The 16,354-nt window shown below is 41.6% G+C and overlaps 2 protein-coding genes across 2 annotated transcripts; both read left to right on the top strand.

The window, feature by feature from the left end:
• Nucleotides 1-299: 299 nt before the first annotated feature.
• LOC310807857 (choline/ethanolaminephosphotransferase 1-like) lies at nucleotides 300-10,568 on the top strand. The gene is made up of 9 exons (XM_083674476.1): nucleotides 300-534; nucleotides 2,190-2,707; nucleotides 4,456-4,603; nucleotides 4,874-5,015; nucleotides 6,049-6,133; nucleotides 6,434-6,565; nucleotides 7,016-7,174; nucleotides 7,464-7,589; nucleotides 7,733-10,568. Exons 2-9 carry the CDS (start codon nucleotides 2,303-2,305, stop codon nucleotides 7,868-7,870), a joined length of 1,335 nt encoding a protein of 444 aa, XP_083530602.1. The 5' UTR covers nucleotides 300-534; nucleotides 2,190-2,302; the 3' UTR covers nucleotides 7,871-10,568.
• A 1,759-nt stretch (nucleotides 10,569-12,327) lies between these two features.
• On the top strand, nucleotides 12,328-16,328 carry LOC310807891 (DNA damage-regulated autophagy modulator protein 2-like). Its single transcript, XM_083674538.1, has 8 exons — nucleotides 12,328-12,459; nucleotides 12,781-12,955; nucleotides 13,541-13,608; nucleotides 13,876-14,018; nucleotides 14,537-14,714; nucleotides 14,926-15,008; nucleotides 15,244-15,336; nucleotides 15,609-16,328. The coding sequence occupies exons 2-8, from the start codon at nucleotides 12,825-12,827 to the stop codon at nucleotides 15,729-15,731; spliced, it is 819 nt and encodes a 272-aa protein (XP_083530664.1). The 5' UTR covers nucleotides 12,328-12,459; nucleotides 12,781-12,824; the 3' UTR covers nucleotides 15,732-16,328.
• Nucleotides 16,329-16,354: the final 26 nt, after the last annotated feature.

The following is a 16,354-nucleotide window of genomic DNA, read 5'->3' as shown; positions in this document are numbered from 1 at the left end:
TCTATTGTGGTGAATTTGAGCATATGTGATCAATACATTTGACATGTTTTTCAAAATAAGAGTCGTCCTTATTTGACATCACACTGACAAATCACTAACTCCACTAATAAATCATTTTTTTTCATTTGATTTAGTATTCATATCTTAATCAAATTAAATGTAATGTTTGTTATGATTAGGAACCTTATGCAACAGTGTATCATAATTGCAAACAGATGCCAACGATCGCATTTTTGAATGCAACCTCGGTCTGTACTTCTGCGACGGAAGTGGGAAAACCCTACGCCTGTGAACTCCTTTTTCTCAACGCGGTCGTGTATCGGTCCACCTGCATCAGCTGATTCCTGTACACACACGAAAACAGCTACTGTAGCTTGTTGGCGAACTCGACTCTAGTCGGTCAACGCTTGTTTACTTGTCATATAAGCTTGCGGAACGATCCGAGGACGTTGTCCACACAGTTGGCTGTGGAACTAGACCACGACAGAGCGAGGCCATTGCATTGCTTCCGTAGAGTCGACTCGAGCAGGCAAGGTAAGATATTTCCGAAGGACAAGTGCAATCAACTTGTCACATCTCCTCATATCCCTATTCTTTATGGAATTGACAAGTTGCTGTATGTTCTCATGTATGGCAATGTCATGTCTGTCCTCCAGCTATATGTTGTTTATCATTTATTATACCACTTTGATTTCCTTATCTTTCAGCATGGCATAAAGGGCAACATGAACTACCTTACAACTTTCTGGTTTTATAGGTACACATTTAGACATAGTATACACATAGTCACGATTGTCAATACATAGATAGATACACTGCATTTGCTCAGCATTGAATCTCGAATGATTCTTAATTCAGTCAAACCTTGCATTTACCACATGCCTCACTGCTGTTTGCAAAGTAATTCTACCAGGAAACGTGATAAGCAGGTTGAAGAGTTGTTCCTGTGTATGATACCAAACATCCTTTGCAGCGTTGGTCTTGTGCACAGTTAGTTGCAACTGCAACCCGAGGCTTCACGCTCGTGTTCCACAAAAAGACAGACGAAACAGAAGAATACACCGCCGCTAAAACCTGCTTCAATATATCTTAGTTGTTTGTTGTGTTGAAGTTGAAATGAAGTCAAAATACTCACCACAAGAGACGTTTTTATCAGTTGTTACCTGTTTTTCTGCATCGGTGGTGTATTTCGTCGTTCCGGGTTTTGCTAAGCGCACCCTTTCCCCTCATCAAAATAAGAGTCTTCGACATCACGCGTTACTAGAAGACTGACAGACAGCCTTGCTTAAGACTCTTATGATGATGTACGACTGAAACATTATATACAGTAATAACAGTCCAGTATGATTTAACATCCCCCACCCTGACATCCTGATCACCCCAATCGAGCCAGCCGGAGGAGGAGTTGTACAGTCTTATTGCAGCAGGCAGAAAAGATAGCGCTCCGTAGTGTAACATGGTTGTAGTAGTCTCTTTCTAAAAGGAGCTTCTCTGCTCTGCCACAGTGTCATGTCGGGGATGGGAGGGATTGTCCATGATGGCCAGGAGTTTGGTCCTCTTCCTCCTATTGGCCATCTCTAACTTTCCTAATAAGCTTGTTCAGCCTCTTGGTGTCACCTTCCTTGATGCTGCCCCCCCAGCATACCACTGCGTACAGCAATGCGCTGGCCACCACAGACTGGTAGAACATGTTCAGCAGAGTCCTGCACACGCCAAAGGACGTGAGCCTCCTCAGGAAATAAAGCCGGCTCTGGCCCCTCTTGTACAGGACATCTGTGTTACCAGTCCAGTCCAGTTTATTGTCCAGGTGCATCCCCAGGTACTTGTAGCTCTGGACCACCTCCACCACCACGGAAGGAAACAGGAAACAGGGGAACCCTAGTCTTCCTAAAGTCCACCACCATCTCCTTTGTCTTGCTGATATTGAGTAGTAGGTGGTTCTGCTCACACCACTCACTACTTTACTCAACTTTCCGCAACAAAGAACAACACAACAAACGAGCAGGATATCTTGAAGCAGATTTTAATTCAGCAATAGAGTGCGGCGGTGTGTTTTTCTGTTTCGTCTAAAACTGTGAAGCCTCTGGTTGCAGTTGCAACTAGTGCACAGTATGTTTCCACAGTCATAATACTTACAAAAATAGTGCCAAAACCCCTCTCTATTCTCTTCTCTTTTTTCCACTTGAAAGGTCCAGCCGAGTAAAACTATTGTTGCCCCACTGTGGATTCCCTGTACTTGAGTGGGGTGGAGGCAGTCGCCGGCAGAGCGGGCGCCACGTGAAGTGAGGTTTCCGCTTCCCCCATGAGTAGTAGCGCTGGTCAGAGAGCTCCACGGACCAAAGGGGCAAAGGCAGCTTCAGGGGCAACAACGACATGGCCCCCTCAGGACCCAAGCATGGACCCTTCCTGCAAACCAACTACCACAGTGGGCCCCACTGTCTGTGGTGGTGGTGGAGGGGGATCCTGTGTGCTGAGTAAGCTGTACCAGCTACCACTGTCACGTCACCAGCTGAAGAGGTTGGAGGAGCACAGATACAGCAGTGCAGGGCGCTCCCTTTTGGAGCCCTTCATGCAGCACTACTGGGAGTGGCTTGTGGCACGTGTGCCCACCTGGATCGCCCCCAACCTCATCACCATAGTGGGCCTGGCCACCAACATCTTCACCACCCTGGTGCTGGTGTACTACTGCCCCACTGCCACTGAGCAGGTAGGTCAATACATTGTTCGGTGAATTAAGTTGTGTTGCCCTGCAAGGTAGGTTTAAGCCAGTTTACTTTAAAGTGCTCTGATGATCATAGGCAGTACCACCATTATTTAACATGTACAGTGACTTTTCTCACAATGTTTAATGTCACACATATGGCTTGATTTCGCAGTGGAGGATGTAATCGTCTCTGTGCACTCTTATGATCCGTGACCCTCTGGCATGTGGAGGTCAAATATTACCATGTAATGACATGTTAATGGAATTTGTCCTGTCAAAGAGTTATTACTCACCTTCCTGGATTTTGCACCTTGTTGTAATAGTTTTTCCCCCATGAATGATAAATATTCACATATCAAGTTGTAGATGATCAGCAGAGTCATGGTTCATGAATGATTTGTCTTTATGAATGTTTGTTTTGATGGAAGTGCATGGGGGATGCCTTACAGGGCTTTTGAGGACAGGCGCCCTTCATCTCAGTTTACAGAAATGGCCTCCTTTAACCCTTTCAGACCCCGTAAACACTCCCACCCCTTCTCCCTCAGACACCCTATTCTTGTCCAGGTTTTTGCCCTAGATAGAGGCCCTGTCTCAATTTAATTTAGGCTGATGTTGTGTGCATTGAAATTGTAAATGATTTTGGTCCTAGTATTGTCATTTAATGTAGCTTCATTTCTCATTTGTTAACTGTTTAGACAGGTAAGGCCTAAACATTAGCCACATTGCTTTGATTGGACCACAAAGATTGTATTGCATTAGGTTTGATCCCTAGATCCCCTTGTTTGAGGTGGGACCAATCGTTTGAGATTCCTTAAATACAGGCCAGTTATCACAAGGGGCTGAGTCGATTATCTATTACAGGGTACTTCTGGTCACATTCCTTTCAGTGGACTAACAAGCCAGATAGATATAACCTGAGAACATTGCATCTCCCACAGACCAGACTTTGATTGAAAATTGATTAGAACAGGCTATACATGTCACACATTAGATTTTTGGATACACAGTATCTTGGGCTTTATTATATGGGTACTCATGAATAAGACTCAAAGTGGGGCAATCAAAGTCATAACTGATTTTCTGAGTGCTGTTTTCATTTAAAGTGGTGTAGTCGTGGCTGCATATAACACATGTTGGTAATGAGTTACCCTGAAATAAGAGCTCTCAATGTCATTTTTTTATCTAAACAACCCAATCTAGGCTGCTTTTTCAATACTGTGTATGCTAATAGAAATGGGAGGTAGCCTACTAAATGGGGTATATAAGATTGCTAAAAATATGTACACCACCATGCTGTCTCTGTTTGTGGTGCTCGTAATACAAGCTCCATAGATCAATTTATAGTAAAAAAAAAAAAAAAAAAAAATACTCCAGCACATCTTTGCAAAAAAATATGTCACAATTTTTCTGCAACCTTTTATCAAGACTGAAAATGTCGGCATTACATTTTTTGCAGAGGTAAAGCGTGTGTGCGGAGGTATTTCTTTTTACTTTAAGTAGCCTATAGGGATAAGGAAAGAATCTAAGGCACAGCTTAGGTTGCTCTCAACTTTGGCCTGTGCATATTAGTTGCAACCCATTTGATGAATGAGTTTTGATTGATCTGTTTGATGTTGTGGATATGACATCATGTCACCTTTGCTCAGACACTAGGAGCGCTGCTGTTACATTGGACGTTTTGTTGGATATTAAAGCAGCAGCAGCATCATGTGGATGTTAGTATGTTACATATTTGTAAATATTCTTGTCAGGCACCTCTGTGGGCATACCTGTCATGTGCAGTGGGCCTCTTCATCTACCAATCCCTGGATGCCATCGATGGGAAGCAAGCAAGGCGCACCAATAGCAGCACTCCACTGGGAGAGCTCTTTGACCATGGCTGTGACTCCCTTTCGACAGGTGCGAGAGTAGGCCTATACGTTTACATTTACAAACATACACAATACACTCAACAACTACCAATTACATGCATTCAAAACACACTCAATGGCATAGAAACAACACATTCAGACACATAGACAGAGACATATCACAGACACAGGGCCCCAATTTTCTTGAGCAAATGGTGCCGAGCAGAGTGGGGGGGAAGGGGTAGGTGTATCTGCCTCTTTGACTCTTCCCCCCCCTCTCTCTCTCTCTTCCTCCTCACTCTCTTCCCCTCTCCCTCAGTGTTTGTGGTCCTGGGCACCTGTATCGCTGTCCAGCTTGGCACTAACCCCGACTGGATGTTCTTCTGCTGCTTCGCGGGCATGTTCATGTTCTACTGTGCCCACTGGCAGACCTACGTATCGGGCACCCTACGCTTTGGCATGTGAGTGGGGGGGGGACACAGTCTGGGATTTCCATTTAACTATGTCTTAACTATACCAAATAAGGTGAATGAGAAAGTCCTGAAATTCACTATTGAGTTTCCTGTTTGTCATCTAGTGAATCTATGTGACTGCACTGATAAGAAGTAATTATTTACAACATTGAGTTGTTCTAAAACCAGAAGAGTCCCATTCTTTCCTTATCATTCTATCTTTATCAGATAGAATTGGGATGAGTTTTCTCTCGCATGATTTCTCCTTTGCCCTCTGAGAGGTTCAGTATCAGTGAGTTCCAGATCTATCTAGACCCTTCACCGAGCTATCTTGTCTCTTCTCTGACTGGCAGATTTGATGTCACAGAGTTACTGATCTCTCTAGCACTGTTACAGACGTGCACAGCTACTTTTGGCCCTGGGTTCTGGAACCTGACGGTAAAACTGATCAGAGTCTGTGACTCCACATAAAAGCTAACCAGTGTGTGCCTTTAGCCAATCTGGGCCCATTTCCTGCACAGACTGCCCAATAGGAGAAGCTGTTGGATGGCTGAGTTAAATTGGAGATGAGCCTTTCCAGATTACATTGGTCTCTGTTGACCACTGATTTGGATGTGGAGAGCTGGTGGGATTTCATACCAAGGTTTGAGCTACAAATGCCAATTTATGAATGGGTTGGCTTGAACTTTTGACTGATGGGTCTGTCATGCACTTGATACATTTACATTTAGAAGAATTCCTATAACAACAATACTATGTAAACCCCTAAGAGTTTTTAGAGCCAAATGGATTGTTAGCCAGAAAAGATAGCAACCCTATCCAGCCAACTTCTGTTAAACTTCCAGAGGGAAATGTGCTTCAGATCTCCCCCACACCAACTACAAGGAATTGGTGCAGTTTGTGCAGGACTTGCTAGGGGGTGCTGTGTGCATGTTCTTGTTTTTATGAGTGCTGTGAATCACTGACCCTCTAATTGTTGCTTATGAATCACTGACCCTCTAATTGTTGCTCATGATTCTTCTGCTTTCTCTTGCCCATTCAGCATTGATGTGACTGAAGTGCAAATCTTCATTATAATCATGTATTTGCTGGCTGCCATTGGAGGATCAGCTTTTTGGCAGTTCTTGGTAATCCTTTTAATGCATTTGATTCACCAAATATTGCCTTTTCATACAGCTTGAAATAAATTTCACAAATGCTATACTTAGATACGTTGCTGAAGTGCCCTGTATTTTTGTAAGTAGTGGTCCCCTGTTAAATCCTGCTTTATAATACAAAAATGTATTTACTGTAGCCTCAAGAATTCAGACACTTTCCTAGCTTGAATACAGTGCAAGGCTGTAGGCATGTCAGTTGAAGTGTTTGACTGATATCCTTGATGATTGTGAGCGGAGGACCATGCTCTCACACCAGGTTTTACCCCACAGCTTCCTGTGGTGAACATTCAGATTAAGATTGTTCCAGCCATCCTCACTGTAGCAGGAGCCATCTTCTCCTGCACAAACTACTTCCGGGTCATATTCACAGGAGGCGTGGGCAAAAATGGATCCACCATAGCGGTAGGTGGTCGTTATGAGGACCTAATTGGGGTCATAGCCAGTCTATTGAAAGAGCATTTCTCGAGTATCTGACAGTGGGCAGACTCTTCTTGTTTTCTTTGAACTATTCACACAATCCAGAGTTTCTCAACCTGTTCATATTACTCCTAAAGCATAATGACAGTATACAATGTATAATCCATGGTGTATCAGGGCAAGATCAATGTTTGTTTGTTTTTTTGCTCTGTAACCTTTTTAAGATAGACAGTGATTTTCACACAGTAATGTCTAGACTTCAATAAGATGCCAGTTGCGATAGATTTTCCATTTATTCCAACCAAGCCTTTGACTTCAATGGAGAACTTTATCCTTCTGTTGACCATTTACATTTTTAGAAACATATAATCAGCAGCAAGACTACTGTGAATGAAATATATTAATGTAGCATCCATGTCTTGTCCGTTTCCTCAGGGAACGAGTGTCCTATCACCATTCTTCCACATAGGAACTGTGATAACTCTAGCTGTTATGATCTACAAAAAGTCTTCAGTGCAGCTGTTTGAGCGACACCCATGTCTCTACATCCTGGCCTTTGGATTTGTGTCTGCCAAGATCACCAACAAGCTAGTGGTGAGGAGCTAGAAGACCTGAAATAATAATATAACTTACTGAAATTAGAAAATACATAAAATGGTAGCACTTTGCTGAAAGCGAATGTCTGTCATCTATAATGTACTATACCTGTTGGCTTTAAGTACATTTTTAACCAAACAATCATCTTTGCAAACAAGTTTTAAGATGAATTTTGTCTTTCAGTGACATGAATATTCTTGCACACCTTGTGTAATGTATGACCCAAATCGGTTTTATATTTTTACCCAATGTTGCCCCATCTGTTTTTTTCTTTTCTTTTATACAGGTGGCTCATATGACAAAAAGTGAGATGTATCTCTATGACTTGGCTTTCCTGGGGCCAGGGTTGCTGTTCTTGGACCAGTATTTCAACAGCTTTATAGATGAGTACTGGGTTCTCTGGGCGGCACTAGTAAGTCCATTAGATTCCCTCATGTTCAAGTACTTAGCCTAGTTAAGCCATGTATTACAGTATGGGAACAACCCTATTGGTTAACATGTCTGATGAAATCTTCATTGTTGGTCCATTCCTCTCTCTTGCACATATTTTTCCAGATCCTGTCCATCTTGGACCTGGTGCGCTACTGCATCAGCGTCTGCAACCAGATCGCCTCTCACCTGCACATCTTCGTCTTCAAAATCAAACCCCAGAACCTGCGGCCTGCCCCCCAGTCTGGCAAAGACCTCTGGTGACACTAGTGTCTACTGGTCTGGTGACACTGCAGACGTTGGTGACACTGGCCCTGGTGTGGAGTACCTCACCCACCTATCCCTGTCTCCACAGGTCCTCCAAGAGAGGTCTCTCAACGAATGTATTAGCCAATGAAATGATGGATACATTGAGGGGAAAGGTCAAAAATCGAATTGGAAAGTAATTTATTTCAATCTCTGTGGTGTGCAATAATACTCCTTTTTCCAATGTTGTCTTGTTTGGCATATGGTTCATAGCCGGAGAGTAGAGCAGTGCAACTGTTTTCTGTTGGTGTTGTTTTTCCCAGTCATAAAAGATAACCCCTTGTTTGGTAACAGACTATTTACAATTACAAGTGGCCTAACTGAAGGTTATGGGTAGGGGTTGATGTTGTATACTATAACCATGCCACTATATTAGCTACATTTTGGACTGAAATACACTGAACTTGAAATGTGTCCATCAGACAGAGGTTTTACCTAACCAAATAATATTCTATAGCTACAGGAAAACACAAACAGTATATTCAAGTATTTTGTCAGAGCAATATGGATGATAACTTAAGTGTCTGTTAGTTCTCTCAGTATTGGTACTTCAGCTCATCTATGTACAATACCTTCCTGTTCCACTCCAGGAAAAAGTCTTTTTTTGACAGTGTCGTAGCTCACAGTAGTTCTGTTATGTTCATTTTGAATGATTTCAAAGATGTCATAGATTGCAGGTTGCGTTTAGTGGAAGAATACATTTGTTGTGAACATAGCTGTGTCGTAAGTCACGTTGTGTTACTTGTGATGCGATGTCACTCTTGTCTCACATACATGATGAAGGCACAAATTTATTGCAATGAACTACTGTATTTTTCTTGCTAACCCCAACGAACAAGGAAAGCAATGGCTCATGGTTACGTTGTATAGCTATTTACTTTTGTTTGTGATGTGACGGCTACACAAATGCATCTGTATATCCAAAACAGGTCCCTCTTGTACGCTTCTAGTCAAGTTGTGCCATTTAGTATATGATGAAAATGATGATTCCTAGTTAACCGTCACAAGCCTATGGACTCTTAACTGTGAGGAATTTGGCTTACCATTATGATATTTTAGCAACAGCTAAGATTTTTTCTGTGCTCTGTCCTCCACAAACCATTTGCCACTGAATTGTATGTAGTTTTGGATTTTTTCTTGACATTGTCAATCGACAGGTCCCATAGTTGAAAGAAAAGAATAAGGGATATTTTTGTGATAACAAAAAAAAAAAAAAAACATGTCCTTAGTCACACTCGTACCATGTTCCACCGTGTCTCGTGAGCATCTTTATGTTCACTTGTAAAGCTTTGTTGCATTTAGTTTAGCTTTAATTGTAGTTTTGCTGAAATATGACTGACTGCCACCAATGTAACCTCATAACAGGAAGGAATTGTGTATACAGTATGGAAAAATGCAATACAGTACAGTTGTTATGTAACAGTTGCCTTAAATGCTATGTATTTGCATTAGGAGGGAAGTTATTCATAGTCCTAGACTGGAAAATGTTGGTATTAAATCTGTCTGTTGGCTATAGATCCTTTGTTAGTTATAGCTAATACATAGATAGATATAGTGAACCCATGCCCTCCACAGACACCACAAGCTCTCCCATAGCAACACTGATATCATGTCCTACATTGGCAGCTGCATTTCAGTTTGGTTTTCTCTATTCATAGTGAATTCTGGTCTGTTAACCCATGTTAGAATCAGATCCATGAGATTTGATCCACAAGTATTAACATAGAGGGAGGGTAGCTTTGCCACACTGATGCGCAGTGCCGTCCACTGTCAAAAACAAGGAATGTATTTCTACTACCCTAACAATTCAGTGTCAACCTGTGATGTGTTATTCAAATGTCTGTACCCAAGTCCATAAAAAGAGAAGATATTGTTGGTGTTCCCTTCTCTTTTGTCATGCATGTTGGTCTCAAATGTCAATAATGACATCAAATTCACCTGTTAGTATTAAAAGGCAAAAGGTGTTTCCATTCATGACAGTTAATTAATTTAGATGTGATAAACATCAACAGCTCATTTTACTGGTATGGCAACCAAAACCCTCCATCATATGCCTATAGCTGCATGGTACACATGCTTTTCAACCATGCACTAACCAGGATTGTCATTTCTTTAAAAAAGGCAATCTGGGATTGGAAACATAAATTTTAAATTAATGATAGCTATTGATTCTTGAAGAATATAACTTAGAAATGTCTCATGATATTAGTTAAGCTTGTCTTACCCTTTCAGAACCCAAAATATAACTCCATTGTTTGTGAACAATGTAATTGTGAACAAACAATATCTACCTTAAAATATCATTTTGATCTGATGGTCAGTCCTTGCATCCATACGTATCTCGGTCTATGAATTTGAGAGGTTACATTTCTCTAGCCTCAGAGGTTTACCCCAAAAAGTGGTGGGGTGACTGCTTTGTTGTTGTTTTAATCCCAGATTCCCCCTTTAAAAGAAGAAAATGTAGATTTTCAGGATGACTTCAAGGTGAAAAAAAAAAAAGAGGAAATGTCCTGTCCTGTCCTTTTGTTTTTAGTATTTAATGATGTTCAGTGGTTTCTAATTTGATGTTTGATTATTTGTTAGTTTTCTGTTAAAAATTGATTTTGGAATAAACAAGCTTATGTATAAAATAAAGATTGATATATTTATGATAACAGATGCTATGTCTCTATTCGTTTTTGTGTATTACTGCTTTTGATGACTCCTGCATGTCCTTTTCTCCTTGTTTTCTGAAGCATTATGTGTATTGTGGGAAGAAAAATATGAAAATTACATTGCACACTAAGCATCAATGCGTACAGTTTTGGGGTTTTTCAGCTTTTTTAATATTCAGCCTGTATATACACTCACCGAACACTTTATTAGGAACACCTTTACACTTTCTCATGGTGGAGGTGGTGTAATAGTATGGGGAATGTTTTCTTGGCACACTTTGGGCCCGTTAATACCAATCAATCATCGTTTGAATGCCACAGCCTATTTGAGTATTGTTACTGACCATGTGCATCCATTCATGGCCACAATTAACCTATCTTCTAATGGCTACTTCCAGCATGATAATGCACCATGTCACAAAGCAAACATCGTCTCAAACTGGTTTCATGAACATGACAATGAGTTCAGTGTTCTTCAGTGGCCTTCCCAGTCACCGGATCTGAATCCCATAGAACACTTTTGGGATGTGGTAGAACGTGAGATTCACAGCTTGAAAGTGACCTGAAAAATTTGCAGGAATTGCGTGATGCAATCATGTCATCATGGACCAGAATCTTAAAGAAATGTTTCCAGGTGCATCTTGTGGAATCAATGCCACGAAGAATTGAGGCTGTTTTGAGAGCACAGGAAGGCCCTACCCAGTATAGTATGGTGTTCCTAATAAAGTGTTCAGTGAGTGGTATATAGGCTATCCATGAGTGTGTAGATAAGCATTCTGAGGGATAGTGTATGATTGTGAAATATTTGTGTACATACATGTGTATGCCTGTTTTTAAGCACAACTAGTGTGTGTGTGTGTGTGTGTGTGTGTGTGTGTGTCTGTGTGTCTGTGTGTCTGTGTCTGTGTCTGTGTGTGTGTGTGTGTGTGTGTGTGTGTGTGTGTGTGTGTGTGTGTGTGTGTGTGTGTCTGTGTCTGTGTGTCTGTGTCTGTGTGTGTGTGTGCATGTGTCTGTGTGTCTCTGTGTCTCTGTGTCTCTGTGTCTGTGTGTGTGTGTGTGTGTGTGTGTGTGTCTGTGTGTCTCTGTGTCTCTGTGTCTCTGTGTCTCTGTGTCTGTGTCTGTGTGTGTGTGTGTGTGTGTGTGTGTGTCTGTGTGTCTGTGTCTGTGTCTGTGTCTGTGTGTGTGTGCATGTGTCTGTGTGTGCTCATCTGTGTGTCAAGTCAACCAGCGCTAAGTTATCACCCCTTAGTTTTTCTCAGTTTTTCTTAATCTCTTAAACCATTTGTATGAAATTAGAGTTCACATGCTCACCACAATACAATACAATACATAAGCACAACAGCAACAAAACAGTTGGTCACTTGTCTATGTTTTCACACAAAATGCAAATGTTAAGCACCTTTTTGCTAGTTAACACAACTCTCTGCATAATACAGTAATCTATTGAGTGTTGACAAACAAAACAGAATTATTTCCTTATAGCATATAGCTATTTCTCCCATTATAGTGAATCTCTACTCCATATATGTAAAGTCTCATTGTGCAACAGTTCAACAGAACTACAAACAACTGTAAAAGAAAGTGAAATCACGCTGAAAGGGAGTCAGCTGACTTTGGGATGTGCAGAGTCACAAGGCCTGAGCTAAGAAAGAGGGGAGGGGATGTGTGTGTGTGGGGCGGGCTGAGTGTCCTTGGTACACACACACAGTGTCTGCGCCATCCAACTTCCTCTCCCATCAGAGTGGTTTTCATCTTGACGACTTGGCACAGGGGTTCCGGTTCCGCACCAAACCAACACACCGAGACAAACCCCACTTTTCACACACTTTGAACCTGAAATAATGCTGGTCTTTCTACACTGAATGGAGACTTGAGACTATTCTTCAGACTACTGTGAGTGATCTTACCATTGAGAGTATGTGTTAGATTCTGTCTCTTCTCTCATAGCTGAGGGTAATGTTATTTTATGTGGCCAGCATGTGTTACGGGATTGTGGGTGTATATGATAATATTGTAATGAAGACTTTTGTGTTATTGTGCGTGTAATTGAGTGTTTGTAATTGTGTTGTTCGTTTTCAAGAGTGTCAGTTGTCTTGTGTTTGAGTAAGTGATTATTTGTAGACTTTGACACAATTTTAGGTTTTTGACTGCTTATGATAGATCTTTTGTGTGGTTTTAAGTGCATACCATTGTGAATTGTCCATTCTTCAATAGGGACCCCTCTGACGGGAGCCTTTCCTCCCCCCATCCCTGGGAGTATGTGGTGGTTCCAGAGGGGAGTGTGTGCCCTCCCCGTGGCCCTCGTCGTCTGGTCCTCAGCCACCTTCATCCTCAACTATGTCATTGCTGTTCTGCTGGGCCATGTAGAGCCACTGGTGCCCTATATCAGGTACTATACCGGCCTGTCTGCGTGCGTGCGTGCGTGTGTGCGTGCGTGCGTGTGTACTTGCCTGGAATGTAAGGGTACCTTGGCCATTAGTAAATTTTCCATCTGGTTTGTGCTGTAATCATAGTAATATTCAGCTGCATTTATTTCTACTTCACTCATGTCCCTTAATCCAAAATTGTAATTAATAGTATGTTTAGTTAATAGTATATGATGGAAAAACATCAGTGTTGTATATGAATTTGAGTCACAAAAAGTATGGCAATGCATTAGATTAGATTAAACCACTAGATTTTGGCTTAAATTTCAGGAATCAGAAAGTTCACCACATAACCTACAATGGGAGGTAATATATCCAACAACCTCCTTAAAATAAGAACATTACAATGCTTTCAACTCCAGCAACTTCCTTTAGCTCCGCTGCAGATTCAGATGTAGATTGTGAGCACGTAACAGGATATTGACAAATGGAACTGTTTAACCAAGATTCCATTTCAACATCTTTTACTCAGTGTAGTGTGACTCAATTGTCCTTTCATGTGCTGTAACAGTGGTTGTTGTGGTTTATTTGTATGTGTGTGTTTGCAGTGACACCAGCAGTGAGGTTCCCGAACGCTGTCTCTTTGGGCTCATGCTTAGCATTTCTTCCTTTTTAGGTAAGACAAGAACCAATGTGAGTTCAGTCAGGATTTAATTGTTGTGATTTTATTGTGTTTGTTCTTTACAGTTAGGTGAGTTCTAATCAGCATTGTTGCAGTTGTCAGTTAACATGAAAAAAACATGTCAAATCAACTAATTTTGGTTAACACACACACACACACACACACACACACACACACACACACACACACACACACACACACACACACCTATGTATGCCTTTAATCCCACTCCAATACCTCCATAACTGGTTGCCCCTGCAGGTGTAGCCACCATTTATGTACGGTACAAGCAGGTCCAGGCTCTGGCACTAGGGGGCGAGACCAGACTGCACCGGCTCAACTCTGCCGGACTGGTCCTTGGCATCCTGAGCTCAGTGGGCATGGGCATTGTTGCCAACTTTCAGGTATGGAAAAGCTCACCAAACTGTTCCATTCTGCTCTGAAAAAGAAATTGCAGTTTAATGGTGCAACTTTTGCAGAATATGACTGATATGTTGAATGACCTAACCCTGACACTTATGATCTAATCAATCTATTTGAAGCTTAAGAAATCATAGATAGGAACTCTGGTATGTTGCCATTGTGACTTATTACAATCCAGAAACTTACAGTTACAATGCTAGAAAAGATACGCTGTCAAAACAATTGCCACTGATTAAATTGTGCCTTTAAATACCATAAGAAAATGTAGAGATATTCTATTGCATGGGTTCTTGCTAATGAACTTGGTGTCTAGTGCCCTGCGATTTGTCACATTTTCACAGAGTTTGTTACATGTAGCAAGGCATAATAATTATATAACCTCTGTAGTCAGAACTGATATCTCAGTAAGATTGTGTTTTCAATCAGAGCCTCTCTCTGTCATTCTCACCTCTTGAGTCAAACACCCTGGTGAAACGCTTGTTTCACTTCCTTTCCACAGAAAAGTGCCATTATCTCGATGCACCTGCTGGGGGCGGGGGTGACCTTTAGCACAGGATCGCTCTACATCCTTGTCCAGACGGGGGTGTCCTATTACATGCAGCCTCGCTTTCATGGGCGGGACATCCTGTGGGCACGTACCGCCGTGGGCCTGTGGGCACTGGCCAGCGTCATCACCGGTACCTCTACCTTTCACCTGTTACCTTCAGGCCAACATAACATGTCCTGTCCTATGTCATCCTCTGCACAGCACCTCTTCATCTTCCTCATACATACAGTGCCTAGATCAAGCTCTAGCCCCTACCTTGTATGCTTCCTGATGCCTAATGGCAGATCTCTGACTGCTGTAGTTATATGAAATGATGGCCTCCTAATCTGTCTCTCTCTCAGCGTTCGTGTCTTCAGTTATACTTTTCGATGACCTACCAGGGGTGGATGTGACCAAGAAACTACACTGGACGCCAGGGGAGACGGTGAGCAAACACAACTACTGAATACTTGAACATGTAGTGGTCAATAGTGAATACGTATTGTCTGTAGTGTGGCCCAGCGAAAAACCATAACAAAGATGTCTCATATCCACAGTAGGAAATTGACATTTCCGTAACATATTATCATATAGTTTTGTATTTGTTTGTGCTTGTACACTGTATGTGTTGTCATAAGTTACTTAGGATTTCCTCTAGTGACTCTGATCATCCCTTGCAGGGTTACACAGCCTATCTGGTCAGCGCTGTAGCTGAGTGGTCTCTGGCCTTCTCCTTTATCTGTTTCTTCCTCACTTATATCCGAGACTTCCAGGTAAGACCTCTTAGCCCTTTCTGCTGACAGGTGGGATAGTAACTATACTGTATGAGAAAGATGAGATGTAGAGTTCAGGTGAGACATTTGAGATACATTATTGCAAGGACACTATTTTCTCAAAGTTAGGTGCTATTTTCCAAAAAGGACAAATATCTTGTTATCACAGGCCTAATAGGACTAGATATCATCTATATAGTTGAATGAAAGCATTTCTGATAAATTGTCTAGTTATAGATTTATCAGGTGTACTCATGTTCCTTGCTCCCCAGAAAATCAACTTGAAGGTGCAGGCTGTCATGCAGAGTAACCACCTGTACGACTACAGTCACTATGACGTGAGAGTGCACATCCACCATGGAGAACACTCCCCACTGCTGGCTGGGAGCATCTGAGTATGGTGCCCCCTGTGACACGGATGCCACAGTGCGGTACCACCCAGGAAAAACATGGCTACAATTATTGTAGGTACCCCACAGTAGGATGACATTTCCCCTAGACTCTGGTCTTTGGTCAGTTTTACGTTTTTCCCCATTAATAGTTAGGTTAAGATTTGGGGAAGACAAGCTGATCCAATGGTCAAATTCACCCCTAAATGACTGTGTCCTTTTCTTTAAGATTACTAATACTAAGGTGAAGGATTGGATTGGTTGCTATAATTCTACTTTGACCTGTCATAAATGTTGTGATTTTGAAGAGAAGGGGTAAACCATTTAATACTATTGAGACTAAGAACTGAAATGATCACACACACTGTTCAAAGCAGCATCTATTGTACTTGATAGTGTCAGTTACTGTTAACTTTTAGTGGGTTTATCAATATATGGGTCAATATATAGATGAGAACATGATAAGCCAGGTAATTACTTTTGATCCATGTCAGGTTGCTTATTTCTATACCTGTACTGTACAGTTTTGATGTTAAACATTTGCCTCTGGTACTGCATTTTTTTATTTGAAATTGTTAACAAATAAATCTTTTTTATATATGACATCATAGCTGTCTTTCCCTGTCACA

This window comes from Argentina silus (assembly GCF_951799395.1).
Source record: "Argentina silus genome assembly, chromosome: 8".
Classification (NCBI taxonomy): domain Eukaryota; kingdom Metazoa; phylum Chordata; class Actinopteri; order Argentiniformes; family Argentinidae; genus Argentina; species Argentina silus.
The sequence above is the reverse complement of the archived record's forward strand: the minus strand, read 5'-3'. Positions and strand labels throughout refer to the sequence as shown.